The sequence below is a fragment of the Coturnix japonica genome, chromosome 2, assembly GCF_054131305.1.
Source record: "Coturnix japonica strain WE chromosome 2, WE-NBRP24, whole genome shotgun sequence".
NCBI classification, from domain to species: Eukaryota; Metazoa; Chordata; class Aves; order Galliformes; family Phasianidae; genus Coturnix; species Coturnix japonica.
The window spans coordinates 114,254,662-114,273,106 of record NC_140664.1 but is presented as its reverse complement, the minus strand read 5'-3'; the positions used below and the strand labels follow the sequence as shown (position 1 = coordinate 114,273,106).

The following is an 18,445-nucleotide window of genomic DNA, read 5'->3' as shown; positions in this document are numbered from 1 at the left end:
TATGGCTTGTTCCCAGGACCCTTGCGGTTCCTTTGCCCTTCCTAAGTAGTAGAGAAAGTGCAGATAGAGAGAAAAACTGAATCATTTCTCATGTGTGTCCAGCTTGGACAGAATGCACTGTAAGGATATGTAACCAAGGTTTCCTGTTTTCTTTCCACTCTTCCTATCCCTAAGTGTATAATATGGCTTATTTTTCATTCCACAAGCTCTTTTATATCAAGCATTTGGTGAAAGATGAGGTTTCTGATGTTTCGTCATAACCAATCATTTAACAATTTATAAGTGAAAAGGTTTATATCAAAATACACATTTTGCCTCACTTTGAGAAAATTTCAGAAACACTAAAAGAAAGCATTGCACCTGTCTTATATATTTAACATTCTTGAATAACTTCCCAATAAAATATGAACACGCTTGAGAGTCACTAAATTAGTGACTACATTATTTCACTAGAGAAAGGCACTACAGAGGGACTTGGATAGACTGGATCGATGGGCTAACATGATCTGTATGAGTTTCAATAGGGTCAAGTGTCGGGTCCTGCATTTTGGTCCCAGAAACCCCAGGCAACTCCAGAGGCTGGAAAGTTGCCTGATGGAAAGGGACCTTGGTGTGCTGATAGACAGTCGGCTGAATATGAACCAGCAGTGTGCCCAGGTGGCCAAGAGGGCCAATGGCATCCTGGCTTGTATTAGGAATGGTGTGGTGAGCAGGACTAGGGAAGTCATCCAGCCCCTGTACTCAGCATTGGTGAGGTCTCACCTCAAGTACTGTGTTCAGTTTGGGGCATATCAGCACAGGAAAGACATGGAGGTACTGGAGCAGGTCCAGAGAAGGGCAAGGAGGCTCGTGAAGGGCTTGGAGAATCTGCCCTACGAGGAGAGGCTAAGAAAGCTGGGGCTGTTAAATCTGGGGAAAAGAAGGCTGAGGGGAGACCTTATCGCCCTTTTCCATTACCTGAAAGGTTCTTATAGTGAGAGTGGGGCAGGTCTCTTCTCACTAGAGACAAGTGACAGGATGAGGGGAAATGGCCTCAAGTTGCGCCAGGGCAAAACAGCTTTTCAATTTTGTTGTTGTTTTTTGTTTGTTTTCTGAAGTATTAAACTGAAGGATTATTTCTAAATTTTGTGACAATATTTCTCTGTGCTAAAACAACATGGTATATAATTGATCAGTGGGTTTCTTTTTGTTGTTGTTGTTTACTTTTGTTTTTCTTTTTAATACAGGCTTGGGAAATAGCAAATATAAAATAAATCAGATGTCCCACAGTATTACAACATGCAAGCTTATCTGAAGTAACTATCCATTTATACACGTTGACTCACCATTAATGGTAAGCAGATGAGTGAGTGAAGAAAGTAAATTATGCTGTTTTATCCATAGGGAAAAGGCTAACTGTGACAATTAATATGTACAAGCTGATATTGTCTACACACACACTCACCTCTAGTAAATTGTTTACACCCTCAGCAATTTAGCTAAATGATGTGACATGACTGAATTTCCACTCCTGCAGCAAATGCAGAAAGGCACTGCAACCTGCCTATCTGGATTGCAGAGCCTGTGATAACACACTAACACTGGCGTTACTGAGATCAGTATTTCATTATCACTGTGATAATATCGACTTAGTGCATGAACGTTAAGACAAACACATTGTGTAGATTATTTTTATTTTCTCCAAAATATGTCAGTAATTACACTTCAGTATTCTCTTTCTGGTAGCTGTCCTGACATTTCATGTTTCTGTCATTCCTGTTAATCTGTCCTCTAATGTTATCAGCTATATTTGTTATGTTTGGCCAGCAAATCAAATCTTCCTTTTTTTTTTCTTTTTTTTTCTTTTTTTTTTTTTTTTTTTTCTTTTAAGCAAATATGACTTGATTGCTTTAATACTCTTTTTCTTTTTCTTGGATATTCAGCTTGTTTCAATGATACCAGTTCTATTGGGAAGCAGATGGGACTTCTCTTCTGGTATCTTGCCATCCTGACAGAATGATGGATGTGAGCACTTGAAAATCTTTATCTCATTCTACTTAGCTCTTAGATGTTTTCTAGCTTTAGCTTTGAAACTGACACACAGCTTGGCTGATGCTTCGTATGGTTCTTCTGTGCTTTGTGCTTTCTTCACACTGAACATTGTATGTACTCATTCAGGTACTGCATCTCACTTTGCTTCTTGTTCTCCTGTGCTAACATATAGTACATACACTCATGTGGGTATCAGAACTCATACAGTGTGGTGGAAATACATCCTTTTTTTTTGCTGGAACATATGAATCCAACCTTTCAGATACAAACACTTCTTTGAAATGTTCATCTTCAACTTAGCAAAGAATTTTCCTTCCCTACAGTAAATTACCTCCTGATTCTTTCCTACAATAAAATGATGAGATTTGTAGAGAGCAACCTCCTGATTCTTTCCTATGATAAAATGATGAGATCTGTAGAGAGCAGTGGATGTTATGCTCAACTGTAGCAATGTTCTGAACATCATCTACCCCAGCAATCTTCTATCCATGGAGGGAAATTTTGGTCTTTTTCGGTGTAAAATATACAAATAAAGAATAAAAAGACCCGTCTCTCAGTCTAGAAGATGCTTCAGGGAAATATAATAGCAATCTGTACATACCTATGAGAAGGGAGGTTATGAATAGAATAGAGCCATCTCTTCGCAGTGGTGTAGAATGGGAGGATAGGATAAGTGTGTAAGGTGAAACAGACTGGATAAAAGAAATAACATCTCCACCGTCTGGAAAGTCAGGCAGTGGAGTAGACTGTCCAGAGAGGTTGTGTCATCTCCATCCTTGGAGGCTTTTTGATACACTACTGGATAAAGCCATTAACAATGTAACTTGCTCACCTAGCTGACCCTGCTTAGAACAAGAGACTGGACTAGCGACTCCCTGCATTTTTTTCCAACCTGAATCATGGTCCTACGGCAGTAAAAACCTCAAGTTAGGCATGATATTATTGAGTTATACTCCCTTGACTTTTCTGAGCAGACATCAAGATTGTTGTCAAATATCATTTCTGCCATTCTGTTACAAAATCAATTTAGCATGGTTTGTTCATAATGATTAGAGACTGCGCCTATTACTTGGCAAAAAACTATGAGGCAATATGAAACATGTTAAAGGTTAACATTGTTCTTTGTAGTGCCTTAGAGAAACAGTAAAAAATTAAAAGACGGTGTAATTCAGTAAGCATAAGTTTTACATTTTGGAAGAAATAATAAGCTATGAAAACCCCAAATGAGAAACGAGATAGTAGCTGTTCAAAAGAGTATCTGAAATTCACAATGAATCACAAATCACACATGAATTTAAAAAAATCATGCTATTGTTAAGAAAACTATCTTTACTAATGGAAATATCATCTGCAAGACACGACTTAATTCCTCTTTTCCACACAGTACTGATAGGACATCAAATGAAGAATTTTGTCTCATTGGGAGCACAACAATTCCAGGGAGATGTGGAACAAAAGGAGTAATTGGAAAAACCAGAAAAAAAATGAAAATAACTTAGGAATATGTATAAGTCTTACCACGCCGATAGAAAAGTAGTTATTGATGATGTTGTAAGGCACTGGGTCTCCTTTCTCATCTTTATCGTTGGGTATTACTTCAAATTTCCACCTGTCCAGCAAAATCTCAGAGCTGTTCTCAATGTCTTTTAAGATCTTCATTAAATTTTCACCTTCATAACCTATCAAAAGGTGAAAATGAAGTTTTATTCAGTTTTCATTCTTTTTCTAGATGACAAGAAAAATGCAAACTATGTATGTAAGACCTAAAAAGCAGGATTATGTGTGAAGTACAGACAATTTTCCAGCACCTGTTGTTAAAAGGAGTTAAAACACAGAGCTGACTTCTGCACCTAGCTACATGAATGTAAACTTAGATTTACTTTACAGATTTTACCGGGTGCCAGATTAATCCTGGAGAAAATAATCTGAACTTCTAAACTTGTCAATCCCTTGAATTTTCCCAATGATTGTAGCAACTACCCAGAGATCTAATGTTACACATTGCAAAATGTTCTTCCTCTGAAATAAATCTTAATACTTCAGTGTCTTTCACTTCAAAATGTAGTTCAGAATCCTAGAATTATCTGATCAAAGTCTAAAAGAGAACAGAAAAAATAAAAGCTACCCAGTATTTCTGTCAATTTTGTCCGTGTAGCTTATAATAAAAAATGTAAAACATGAATATCATTCATAACTGCTGACATATCAGCTGAATTAACATTTTTCCATCTTCCAGAGATTTCTTTAACAATCTTGTTAAAAACCCATTTTTGATACACTTTCTTATGGTTGTATAGTACTTTATTATTCGTTAGTTACTGCTAGCCATTACCTATCAGCAGCATGCACATTCCATTTGCCTTCACTGTTGAAGACAGTAGTTAGTTTCTGCAAGCCCTGTCTCCTCAACCTAAAGAAATTCCAAAAAATCTGCACTATGACAAAAGGTGACTGTGCAAAGAATGAAGAAAGCCAGAATATTTTTATGCTTCTCTTTCTCTCTCTCTCTTTCAAATTTAGTCCAGATGTAATCAGTCAAAACAGAAGCTAAATGTTCAAAAAAAAAAAGGGTAGGATCTCCCAGAAGGAGTCCAGAGGAGGGCCAAAAAGATTAAGGGCCTGGACTATCTCATATATGAGGACAGGTGCACAAACATGGGTTTGTTCAGACTGGGGAAAAGAAGACTGAGAGGGGATCAGATACATGTTTATAAATATCTAAGGGGAGGTAGGAGGCAAATGTATGAGGCCAGGCACTTCTTGATAGTGCATAGCAATAGGACAAGGAGTAATGACCTAAAACTTGAACACATGATGTTCCATACAAACATGTGGAAGAACTTGGTGACAAGTTCAAGCAGGGGGGTTGGACTCGAAAATCTCTTGAGGTCCCTTTCAACCCCTGCAATTCTGTGATTCTGTGTGAATACATAGAACTGAAAGGAAGGGCATATCTGCCTAAGATAATCAAATATAATCAAAAGAAATACTTCTCTATTGCTGTTCATCTTATTTTTTTTTATGTTTTTTTTCTTTTTCTCCCTGCTGAAAATGTCAAAAAATCATTACCAGTTTCTTCCCAAAGGAAATGTAAGGGTTCAGAAGCACAGTAAATCAGCCTCATGGTTCACCTCTACAGTAGTTCATTATCAGGCAGGTTGCATATAAGCAAAACATGATAATTGGGGAAATCTATAATTAGCCAAAAGATAGAATAAGGGCAGGGCACAGAGTTAGTCTCACGGTGAGGAAATTCAAATGAAGTTTTCAGTGCCCACTACTGATATTGTAGAATTTCAGGCAAGTGCCTGAGAGTAAGCATCTGAAAAATATTCCCCATAAGGAAGCAAATTTAAGAAAATGGAAGTATGCATACTGAATGAAAAGCTTTGTTGCTATTGCTGTTGCTGTTGTTGTAAATAATGAGAAGCAGACACAGCAAAAGCCTTAAAAAAATGGAACCTTCATTTTCTGCTGAACTCAGGTAGATGGGAGCCCAGTGCTGAAGGCTGCAGGTGAATTAGCTACAATTGACCAACAAGGCCTTTGTTCTCAGTACCCTGGAGGCCTGGGACAACAAAGATAACCTGCAGAGTATGAGGTTTGAGGCAGGGATTGTTTGAAAACCTCACATAGACAAGTTCATGGAATCAGATGGGCTGCATATAAACATTTTGAGAAAGCTGGCTACAACCTTTGCAAGGCCACCGTCTACCACTTATGAAAAAGTTAAATGACTGGGAGGTGTCACTGGTGACTTGAAAAACATAATGTCTCAATCTCTCATCAAAAAGGCCAAAAAATAAAAATAAAATTAAAAAAATCTAGAGAATGACAGGACAGACTGTGTCACATTGACCCCTGGAAGAAATCATGACCAAACTGTCTCTGAACACACTTCTGTGCACATTAAAGAGAAGTTAACCAGCATGGATTTACCACGGGTATATCAGACATACCAACATGCCTTTTGTAATAACATGACTGGATTTTTGGAGAAGGAGGAAACTGCAGATATTAATTACCTCTACTTCAGCAAGACATCCAACGCAGTACTCTTGCATTCAAGTTGGGACACTATAGTCTGGATAAGTAGGAAACTAGATGGATAAATAAAACGCGGAGCACTGAGCTCAGTTAGGGGTGGCTAATAGGCTGCATTCTCTGTGGATATCTGCAATCTGATCTGAATTACTGCAGATGTCTATCCTGGGACCCGTATTTTTTCTCCTTATCAGTGATATAGACGACATATTGCAGTGCACGTTCTTTGAGTTTGAGTTTGCAAACTGATGCTCAAAGACAGGATGCTATTCAAAGGAACCTTGACACGATAGAGACATGGACCGGTAGGATCATTGCTAAATACAGCAAATCCCACACAACAGAAGAAATAATTCCTATAGTGAGACAGGCTGGGGATGAACTGAATGGAATGGCTCTACTGGGAAAGCACCAAGACAGCAAGTTGCATATGAGCTTAAAGAACAGCCTGGCATCAAAGTAGTCCAACAGCATTCTCAGTCAAATGAACAGGAGCAGAACCTGAGAAATGAAAAATCTCTCTTGTTCAGCAATTAGAGTGCACAAGGTTCAGAGCACAGCGGCCCAGCCCAATAAAAGTCAAACATCCATAAACGGAAGGGACAAATGCTGAGGAAACACTGGGAACTAGAGTATTTGCTCTGTGAGGAGAAGCTGAGGAAGACAGGCTTCATCAGCCCAGAGAAAACTTTGCATGGCCTAATACCTGTCTGTTAAGACCTACAAGGAAGTTATCAAGAAGACAGAACCATAGTCCTCACAGCAGTGTAGGGACAACATGAGAAACAAAGAGCGTGGGTTGAAACAACAGCGATTCAGACTGGATACACAGAAAAAAATTCTTCACCATTAAGACTGTCAAACACCGTAACAGCCTGTCTGAAGGAGACGGTGTTGTTTAAAGTAAATAAAGATTTGAGCATTGTAACCTACTAAATTCTGCTTGGTGCAGGAGACAGTACTAGAAAACCACGTGCAGTCTATCCTGATTTTAACCTTCTATCCTGAATTATTCTATGTCCAGAAAGTGAAGTAAGGCTTACTTGTATTTTTTTTCTCCCTCGTCATTAAATAAATAAATAAATAAATATTCATGACAGTGAAGATGATGGAGATTCTAAAATGATCTGACAGAACATTACCATTAACAAATGCTCCAGGAGTTCTACAGCAGATTTTGATAAAGATGTATCTGGACATTTGGAAAGGAAACTTAGAATGACACTGAAGAAGGAAGAACCATTTACAAGGTCTGGGAATTTCCAAATAAAGAGCCAAGTTTCTAATACATTTGTACTGAAATGACTAACTGAGAATTACACAGAGCTACCTTTGAGTCTGTGAACTAATGTGTTTTCTCCAGAGTCAGTTTTGCCTACCACTTCCTTCTTCAGGTCTCCTTCAAGTTTTTGTGTTATTCTTTTTTACCATACAGAGCAAATCCTGGATGGAAATAAGTTATTAGAGGAGCTGAGAATAAGTTTCTACATATCCAGGAAAGGATACAAAGGATATTAAACTTTTGACTTTACATATATTATTCTTCCAGCATTTTTTGTCTTCTCATTTCCTGATAAATAACATCAAAACAATAATTGTCTGGAATCCTCCATAGGAGAAGAAAAGGGCAGTGGATCAAAAGAGCTAGTCTAAGGCTGAGACATATTTTTCATTTAGTATTTACTAATATGAAAAAAGATAAAATCACTCCAAGCCCAATATTAAGCATTTTCAGCAACCTTTTCAGAACAGCCCCAACTAACATCCATTTAAGAACACTTCTTTTATAATTTACTGATTAAAGAAATAACTACAATACAGATGGTAGAACGCCAAACAAATATCTATATCCTTTTCTCAGCATACTTTGGAGTCTTTCTGTAGTCAGCGGAAGCTACAAACAAGGTATAAAGAGTGATTACGACCTTTAATATCTATAAAACAGTTCATGTAACATTTACAGACAGCTAATTCCAAAATGAGTAAAGATGATAATGGTTCTTTACATACATCATAAAAGAGACATCCAAATGTTAAGAGTAGATTTTGATGTAAATGTGTTTTTTGTTTCTTTTTTAATTACATAATTCAAGGTATTTTAATTTATGTTTACCTCCTCCCCATCTCAGACACCTTGCTAAATCATTGCCAGTCCCAAGAGGCAGAATTGCAACTGGAGGATGCTTAAGCAAGTTTGCTTTCTCTGTGAATAAAGAAGGAAAAACATATCTAAGGAACAAAAATTTAGTTGTTTGGTACCAACATAGCAACCATGTTACATTTTGTTTCACTGAAAGATACAGATATGTATTCTGTACATGACATCACACTGTCTACTCAACAAACATTTAGTTGGGAAATTCTACTGTGCAACCCACTCCCTAGTCCATGTTCAATCCTTAGTCCTATTTCACATTATTGCTATCACAAGGACAAAGAATTAAAAGATGTCCACTGATTTACAATTTTCAAAGCTATTTGAACATCACAATTAAGACCTTGTTTATGCAAAAGAACATTTTACCTCCCTTCTTTAAATAAAATAAAATACTAAGATCAGGAATATGCATTTACTATCATCCATTCCTTCAAGACTTCCTTTCTACATAGCTTTCCTCATATAGATCTCTCAAAAAAGAGCCCATGATTTTCAATATCCACTATCCAAACATTCTGTCAAGTCTTTTGGTCACTCCATCTCCTTTCTCATTTCCATTGCTTTACGTTCCCATTATTTTCTCTGCAGGCTCTCCAGTGCCAAATAAACTTCATGTTTGTTCCCTAATAAGAACAGGGAAGTAAAAATATCTAACACCTTAACCTCTGAGGCTTCCCAATTACTTGTACAGAGGATTTTACAGCCAACAAATTGAAAGAACTCTATCTGAAATGATTACATACCCCACAGCTTACAAATCTACATGTCTGTCATAGCAGTTCTATTCAAAGGGCTGTTATTCCATTATCTCCATTATGGGATAATGGAATGAGAGTACAAATAGAAATTTTGTAGCTGATTTGATTCAGCATAGGGAATAGACTTAGGACTAGAAACATTGGATTCATCTGGGAATTTCAATATCCTCTACAATTTGAATGTCCTTTAAAATAATTATGACTCATATTATATTTCCAAAATTTAAATGAACAATACATTGTACCAATATTGCATCTACATGCTGATACATAAGTAAAAATACTAAATGTAAAATATAAGAATCCTGCAAAAATATGTAAGCTACGGTGATTACCTATGCAATCCAAAATCCATCCAACTGTTCCATCTCCACCACATGCTAGTACTCTGAACTCAGAAACATCTCGAAAAAAGTTTAACCTAAAAACAGTAAATGAAGATTTCTGTTTAATAAACATAAATGCACTGTGCATACATTTTATGGCTTAAGACATTCCATTTAATAGCATCTGATAAACCAGCATCTGAAGTAGTAATCAGCTCTGACCATGCACTCATTTTTTATACAGAAGACGAATACCATCCAACAATGAATTATCTCATAAATTCAATAAAAAAATTAATCCAAGTGTTAATATGGTAAACAGATATTAGAAATAGGTTAGAAGTAATCGCTTATCCAAATCCTTGTCTCAGTTTCAAAATCCTGTTTCAAGCTATTGTCAGAAAACATTTTCTGCTTAATGAGTAGTAAATGGATATGTAGTCTGTCTAGAAACAAAAGTCTAAGATGGCTAAATATACTAGTCAGCTCTTGGGAGGTACTGTCTACAAAAGCATATGAAACCGAGATACTACTGATAGCACACTAATACCTAATAACCTGAGCATTTTGTGGTTAATAAAAAAAAAAATTCTGCACTGTGGTTTAACATAAAATGTGTATCAGACTGAATGCATCCACTACCCTACATCATCCTAAAGCTATTTTCTAAGTGCAATATACTGATAATATTTCCCTAGCTATTTCTGCTTCCACATCCACTGAGTCCCAAACAGTACCACTGCATCATTCTCCACTCCATGAAATATCAGTTTTCAATAATGCTGAAAAGTGAGGATATATTAAAACACTTCTAAGTTGAAATACTTTTAATTTAAAACATTTTTTGATGATAGCTTTTGGCATTTGCTGAAATTTTGCATAAACTATGACTATACAGAAACTTTGCAGTCATTTTACTGAATTATTACATGTGTGCACACATTTCAACATTCTTTAGTTTCAAAGACATCTTAATGAATAGTCTATATGCTGGTGATCAGATTAGATTTCCAATTTGCAGTCTCCTAGTAAATGCACAATCATTACAACATGCATAAATTCTGAGATACAAATAAATCTACTGAGTAACTTATAATATTTAAATCAAGCTATTTTCTATATGATGCTTTAGTGCTATACACTGAACAGTTTTTCTGTATCTAGACAGTTATACATTCCTAATAAAATCAAGACAAAATGAAAAATAGTAGAAAAAATGAAAAATAGTAGAGAAAAAGAAGAATGTGTGACAAAGTCCAATAGGGAAAAAAAAAACACAACAAAAAAACAAAACAAAACAAAAAAAAAAAAGAAGATGGAGAAGATCACAGGGCAACTTTTTAAATTAGTTTCAGACCAGAATTTCAGAGTAATGAAAACAAGTAAGTAAAATCGAGTTTTATAGCTGAGTATTTCTTTCAAATAATGTTACTGTGTTCCTTGTAACTGTTGTGGTTTCCATGGAAATAAATAGGAGGCATTACTTTTACGGAAACCTATGTAATAAGGAGACTAAAGCTGAAGCAAAGCCCTTCTAAAATAGATTTCAGACAATAGGTTGTGGTACACTCACCACTGAAAAATTACAGTAGTTAAGAGAGGGGTGAATTATTCTGGACCATAGCTTTAGCAGACTAGACTGGAAACTGGTGATATTCACAATATTTGAAGATTGTCCTATGCATATTGCAGATTTTTTTTAATTTTAATTTTTATTTTTATTTTTATTTATTTATTTTTTTTTTTTTTTCAGGTAAAAATACAGTTAAATAGCTAAAACCAATGAGTAAGTTTCACATGTTAAGACTTAATGAGTTCTACTGATTTATGGTGTACAACCAGAACTTAGAGTTAATATTAGACAACAACTAAACCACTCTTGTTTATTTTGTCTTTTGGATATATATATATTACATATTACATATTATACATATGTTATATATATGTATGTATGTATGTATACACACACACATATATAATACATATTATATACATATATATAATTATTTCAGAGAAATATGCATCAGAACCATCAGGACCAAGGTTTTGTTCAGGAGAAAATAACTACACAGTTATTATCTTCTCAAAGTATTATTAGTTTATGTATCTTCCCACAATACTCTGTAAATTCCCAGTGTTCAAACAGCAAAGAAATACTCTAGCAATCAATTCCAATAATCAGGGAAAATAGTGTAATTTTCAAAATAGGACTATTGCATTGTGAAGTTACAAAGGCCCAGGTGCTGTAGATTCCCAGCTAAATTACACAGCAAGCTGTAGGAATTCAGTTTGGCTATCCTGGGCATCTTTTAAGCTGACAGAACTGAAGGCTTAAAAGGGCCTGCTGATGTAAACTTGTGGATAGAATTCAAAAAAGGCACACTCTCCAAATTAAATGGTTAAGGGAGTTACAAAGAAATACAACTTTAGTGGATATAATTTCTGTTATAGTGTATAAAAATAACATAAATTAGACATTTTAAATAATAGACTTAAGGGAACAGGAGCCTTTTCAGAGGGACAAAGCCTTTGGGAAATGGTGACCTCTCTACACAGCCATGTGGGTCTGTGGCTGGCTGCTATTCATCCAGCTATTATTTACCTCTCTGAGAGGTGAACAATAACTGAATTTCAGATTCTTGAAGATCATTAAACCCACAATAACAGTTGTTTTCAGAAGCAGAAGACTCCTATAGAGATGTAACAACCAAACAGAGAAACTCTTTTCAAGGCTAAAAACACAGGTGCTAGGCACAAATTACACAATGCATCAGCCTGGCAATTTTCACTTCACTTTGTTAACTGTGGCAGTCTGTAACCGTGGAGTACCTTTTACATCTGCATTCAGTCTGCAGTTTACAGGGTTTTTCGGTCTTAACCTAATCTCTCCACTTCAAAATAAAGAATGTCTAAATCATTAATTATGATATCGGTGTTTAATATATATTGTTGCCCTTTGGCTGAGAGCTCTCAGTTTTCAGGCATGGCAACAGGTTAACTTCCACTACTGCCAAAGAATCAATGCCAGAAAGTCAGTTCCATTGTGATTTCTTTGCATCATGTACATATTTTTATATAGATTATGTATATGAGTCCTGACACAAAGACCAGTGGAAACCTTAGCTTAAACATGCTAAGCAGGTACAAGAAGTGTCTTTGCTGCTGTCCCTGCAGTTCTCAAAGTATTATCACATCTATTATGAAATTAGGTGACATATCCACTTCATTATTTGGAAGTTGAGATGACAATACTAAATTTCCTGTCAGCTTGTTCAAAACATTTTCATTTTGGCCTGTTACGCTGATGGTATTTACTGGAAAATGTGCAATGTATCTAATGTTCCAAAACATTCATTTAGTTTTTATTTTAATTTTTAACAAGTAATATTAAAAGGGAAAGTGGAAAGTACTAATTCCAGTTAGCAAAGAAATTTAAACATGGGGCTCAACTAGTGGCCCTACTTCCCCTGAGCAAAGACCATTTTAACCCTGTTTTCATCTGTGGTGCGCAAAGGAACCCTTTATTCCAACACAGCGCTTTGAGGGAGCATGGCTATCCCATTAAAGAGGAATAACATATGACTTAGAAATACTGAGTCATTGACTTTGTCAAAAAATACAGCAGTTTCACAGTATCCCTAAGATTTAGGATTTTTACACGTTGCCCACTTCCTCTTGTTTTTCTCAATTATCTACATTTTCCTCTAAAGGGAACTGGACTTACTAACTTGCAGTAACCACAGATGTTTGGAACTCGAGATAACTTACAAATGCTATTTTCTCAGTCACTGACAGCACATCATTAGAAAGACAGCACCCGAAATAACTATTTTGTGGGTTAAAACAGGCAGAAAGCACATAAATTCTACCCCAGTCATAGAAATATTTTATAGGTTGAGTATAAATGTCTGAAAGCAGTGTTCAAAAGAAAATAAATAAATAAATAAATAAATAAATAAATAAAGCTCAAAATGAACACAACTGAAATGTATTACAATAATCATAAGTGCTTTAAAATAAATTCACATTTATTCCTTTCCATTCTCTAACAGTAATAGGCATAAAGAATACACTTTCATTCACGGCCATGTTGTACAATCCCCCTTCTCTGTCTCCCTCTCCGTTCCATGCAAATGACAATACTAAATAAATGTAACATTCTGACTGACAGTTCAGCATATCTGGCATTGTTGAGATCGATGAGTGAATGGACAGATGGATGTATGGGCAGACTTTGCTAGGCAATCCAGCCCCCACAAAAAGGGAAACAAAGACTGGTAAATTAAATATACAGTGTATTCAACTGCATGCTTTAATGGACAAATTACATACAGAGTACATAGCATTGCCAGAGGCAAGAAGTGATGGTAAGAGATAAACTGGAAATTTAGGATTATTCACTTCTGTAGAATGAATTTAAAAAAAAAAAAAAAAAAAAAAAAAAGAATACCAAAACGGATTTAATAAAATGAAATCTCTGTTTGAAAATTAATTAGAAATTGCCTCAAAGTGACACTGAAGTAAAACTGTTTAGATTCCTAATAGGAAAAGAAATTGAAAATATTTCCAACCACTGTTCTGGTTCAAAAGTCTGGAGTTTAAATTGCTTTCAGTACAGGTTTCTGTCTGAACTTAACACTGCCCTCTTGTGCTCCTTCCTCAAAATACATTTTCCTTTATCACAAGATAATGAAAACCAGAATACAGTCATAGCCTGAAATGCAGCCAACAATTGGTGGGTGGTTTTGTTTGTTTGCTTAAGTTTCAATGTAGTCAGATTAATTTGAAATCATGTATTTCATTTTTTTAAAAAGTTGCCCTCTTAATCTCTTAGCATGACATTTCTACTTTGCCCTATGTAAAACAGTATCGGTTACAACTTTTATGTCAGACAAAATTTCTTATAAATTCCTGAAATAACTTTCTTTATTTTTTTCAAATCTGCTTACTTTTTGGATCACTTAAAATTTCCATATGCCTCAAGATGAGTGTAACAAAACACAAATAATGTCTGAATAAACAAACAGAAGTAACATTCCGTACAAGATAAAATTAGAGATGTGGAAGAAATCAGGCATCTCATTATTTCTGTTTTCTAAGCAGATTTTGTAACATTTTGCAGGTTGCATATTAGCCATGCTGTAGTACAATGTTTACTGAGAATTCTGACTTCCAAAAAGGTTGGACTAATTTTCACTTTCATGAACACATCTTAAGTGTAACATAAGTCGTGAAGGGACAGTTAATGCAGAATGGTTTCAATAGAGAATCATTTCCTGTGTATTTGACTTTAAAATCAGCAGCACTGACAGAAATTGTCAAAATATATTATTTTCAGTCATACACATATGACAACTGAAATACAACATTGCAAGGCACAAAACACGTACATTTCCACTGCCACCTTTTACTTCCTCCAGTTTAAAAACAAAACTGAAATCCAAACATTAAAAAAATAAAAAAGGAGAAACTAGATTCTCATTACATGTAAACAATAGCATAAAGCTCATATTGAACATATCCCCTAATATCTTTCAGTAACTTTTCTCATTTGTGTAAAATTTCATTTATCAGTGGCATAACCAAATAACATCAAAATCATACATACAAAGACATTTTGATGAGATGATCAGTGTTGTCCTGCTCTCTTCTATCAAGGTACATGCTACTTAAAAAGGAGACTATTTGAAGTGACAAAAGTGGGTATTTGATATATTGTCACTGTCCTCCATGCACACTGAACAAATACAAAATTGAAGAGTCACGGAAGAGGCATGTTAGCTGACTGACTGCAACACTGATTCAGATAACACTGAATCTCTGAAACTCACCAAAACTCAGCCCCCATAAAATGCCATTGCCACCATAATCCAGGCATTCTAGTCATTTTCTGTACCCCTAAATCCCGAATATTATGGACTGGATAAGGAAAGCTTAGCCAAGGTAATCTGAAACAACATTCCATATCTGACATACAAAAGAATAAGCATATGTATGTATATATATATATTCATACTCTATGTGCCACACAGAAACATATGTGTATGAACAAATGTTTTGATGTAAAAGAAAACTGCAGATAAGCCAGGTTGCTAAGATAGCAGTAGAAGCTTCAAATAAAATTACATTTATCACATTTCTTACAGTGTATCAGTAAAATGTGTGATACATAGTTTATTTGTACATGTAAATAAATAATACCAATAAATTTCTGCAGCCACTCAGAGGTCTGTAGTAGTGCTGACACATTCAAAGCATGCTCTATGTGCCTCAGTCTGTTCATTTGATTAGGTAGCATTTCATTAAATGAGTTCCTGGTAATAATATTAACTGTAGACTTACCCTGGCATTGGTCCATTTCCAGCAAGACTATAAACTTGACGAGGATTTAAAAGGTACTGAAATTTTCTATAAATTCTAAAGAGGTCAAAGAGAAAGAAAAAGAAAATTACTTATATGGTTTTGTTGTTCTTGTCGGCTTTTTTTGTTGTTTTGTTTTTAAACTTCTAACCAAAGGACCAAAGAAGGTGACTGCAGGGTTTGAATTGCAAGATCCTATTTATACACAATTAAATAAATAGATGAATAAATAGATTTGAACACAATGAATACCCACAATTATAGGGATAAAATTAAGTGCTATAAACTATTTACAAAAAAAATGCTGCATACACAGACAGAAGTAAAAAAGAGGACAAGAAGGTAGGAAGACACAAGGAAAGGTGAATAAGAAAAGCATTTGGAAGAGCACTTTGTTTACTATTTAAACAGTTTCATAAAAAAGGAGAGATTTATCCCAGAGATTAAAACAAAATTACAAGTAGAATTACAAATTAGCTTTGTAATCCACTACAAACATCTCTGTAGCTTGAAAAACATGTTGTAAAATGTAAGATGTAAGATAAATTACATCTCTTTTATATTATATTCAAATGAGAAGAAAATGAAAAAGATTCAGAACTGTTAAGTTTACATAAAGTAAATTTAATTGAAGTACATCTAATTGAAAATTATCTGAATAATAGGAGGGAAATGACACAGCAGGTAAAACATTGTCCTATCCCATAAAATATCTCCCTATACTATAGAATATTTTTTTAAAAATACAACTACAAATTTGAGGTTATTTTCCGAAAAGTAAGACAAATATTTTTCTTCTTCAGTACAAAGACTAGAAATGTAATTTCCTTCGTTGATAACAATGTGGTACTTCCATGGTTTCTTATAAAGTTCAAGAGTTTGAGATCAGAAAGAATGAATGCATATCTCGGATCCATGACAGTGGTTTGAATTATTAACTCATGTCTCTGCTTTTAATTTTAATACTTATGTGCCTCAAGCTAATTAATATAATAATGTTTAAAAACAATAATAATTAAAAAAAATCCCTTCCCCTTGGAAGATCTCCCCCTTTCCATTTACTGCCCTAAGTACAATAAAAGGAGCAGAATTTATTTAAAAATGACTGGACAGTTTCAAATTCAAGAAAACAAAACTGCTTAGATGCAATCTATGTGCACACTAAGAGAAACATATATGTGTATATTGAAGAAATGCATAATTTATCAGGCTAGGTGGAAGACCTATGTTACAATACTGAATACAAGCAAATTCATAATTATCTGTTAACCTGCCAAACTGGAACATTTTCTTAAATTCTCATTTATTTGGTATATCAGAATGAATATATATTATATTCTTCATAAAGCATTGCATCCAAACACACTGAATACAATTTATTCCTGATGCCATTGATGACAGAAAAAGTCAATGTGAAATGACTGGTTTCAATTGCCAGCATGCACACTATTATCAACAGTAGTGATGACAACTAAATCAGATTTGTTGTTGTTGTTGTTGTTAGCATGAGTGAGCCGCTTCTCTGTGATACAGGATTTAAATTGGTCAAAGAGGCAACCAATTTAACCCCTGAAGTTGACCAGGAGTTCTTAAACAGGATAGTTAGGAAGTTCTAAATGGTCAAGAGTTATTTGTCTATAGGTTAGCTGCTACAAAACATAGTAGCCATGACCCAAGCTTACAGTACTGTTGTCAGATATCAGTGAAATGCTAGAACAGCCTTCCTAATAGAGAAGGAACAAGGTATCTCTAGCCAAAACCTGGAATTCCACCTGCAGTGTTAAAGTGATTACACTGAATTATTTTTGAATCATTGTATACCTTCCACAGGTCCTAACTGAACATCAATACCAGAGAATCACTCTGTAACGACTCACTGCAAATGACACATTGTGCTCTAAGTTATTTTAACACGTTTAAGTACAGTAGTCTGCATAAAAGTTGTAAATTGATTGTTCACTGCAGTGACACCAAGGAAGAAACTGCCTATAAAAGTTTGCCTCTGTACTAAAAAGTAACCAGATCTGACAGTGTTACACATTCAAGGCTGGTAAATGGAGAATGATTTAGCCTTTCAATTTTATGTCTGCAGTACCAAAAAGGTCTACTTACACTGACTTGTCTATAGACATGTTGCTTCTATATTTAAGGAAGGAACTAGACATGGTTATCTTGTGACTGAAAATTTGCTCAGACAGAGCCAGGAGGCAGTGGGTAATGCTACAACACAGCACTGTGTGATGGAGTGCAAAATCATGAACAAATCTGGCTTATTATATGGACACTGGCCACTATGGCCTCCAGCTCGTTCTGAACCCATGATAGTTTACCAAACAGGTGTTTTTCTTTAACTGTTTATAGTGTTATTTCATACCTACTAACAAATTCAAGCTACAATTCAAATCCTTAGAAAAATTTCTTTGTTATCATTCTCCCCCTTCGCTCCCCCCTTCCCCCCAACACCTCATTAAATTGTTCATTAGCATAACTGAGGTGATTTAAAAAAAATAAAATAAATAAAATAAAATAAAATAAAATAAAATAAAATAAAATAAAATAAAATAAAATAAAATAAAATAAAATAAAATAAAATAAAATAAAATAAAATAAAATAAAAAATTACAGAAGGACTGGCCAATAGGGATGGGTTCATTCAGGAACTGCTTTGCTGCTGGAGAAAATACTTCTGACTGCTTGGGCTGAGTTAGACTAAGCTACCTTGTGAAGTAATAAGATAATTCCTTTACAGACAAAAGAAATGGTCGATT

General features: G+C 34.9%; 1 protein-coding gene across 16 annotated transcripts in view; it reads right to left on the bottom strand.

Moving 5' to 3' along the window:
- DGKB (diacylglycerol kinase beta) overlaps positions 1-18,445 on the bottom strand; it is a 325,927-nt gene that overhangs the window by 183,172 nt on the left and 124,310 nt on the right. For all 16 annotated transcript variants that reach the window (XR_014943032.1, XR_014943029.1, XR_014943031.1 and 13 more), the window contains 4 exons: positions 15,660-15,734; positions 9,327-9,412; positions 8,189-8,278; positions 3,550-3,710 (listed from right to left, as the gene is read on the bottom strand). Coding sequence is in view for 11 of the 16 variants with exons in the window: in XM_032443169.2 (XP_032299060.1) it covers positions 3,550-3,710; positions 8,189-8,278; positions 9,327-9,412; positions 15,660-15,734 (412 nt within the window). In the remaining 5 variants the exon portion in view is untranslated. The remainder of the gene's footprint in view (positions 1-3,549; positions 3,711-8,188; positions 8,279-9,326; positions 9,413-15,659; positions 15,735-18,445) is intronic.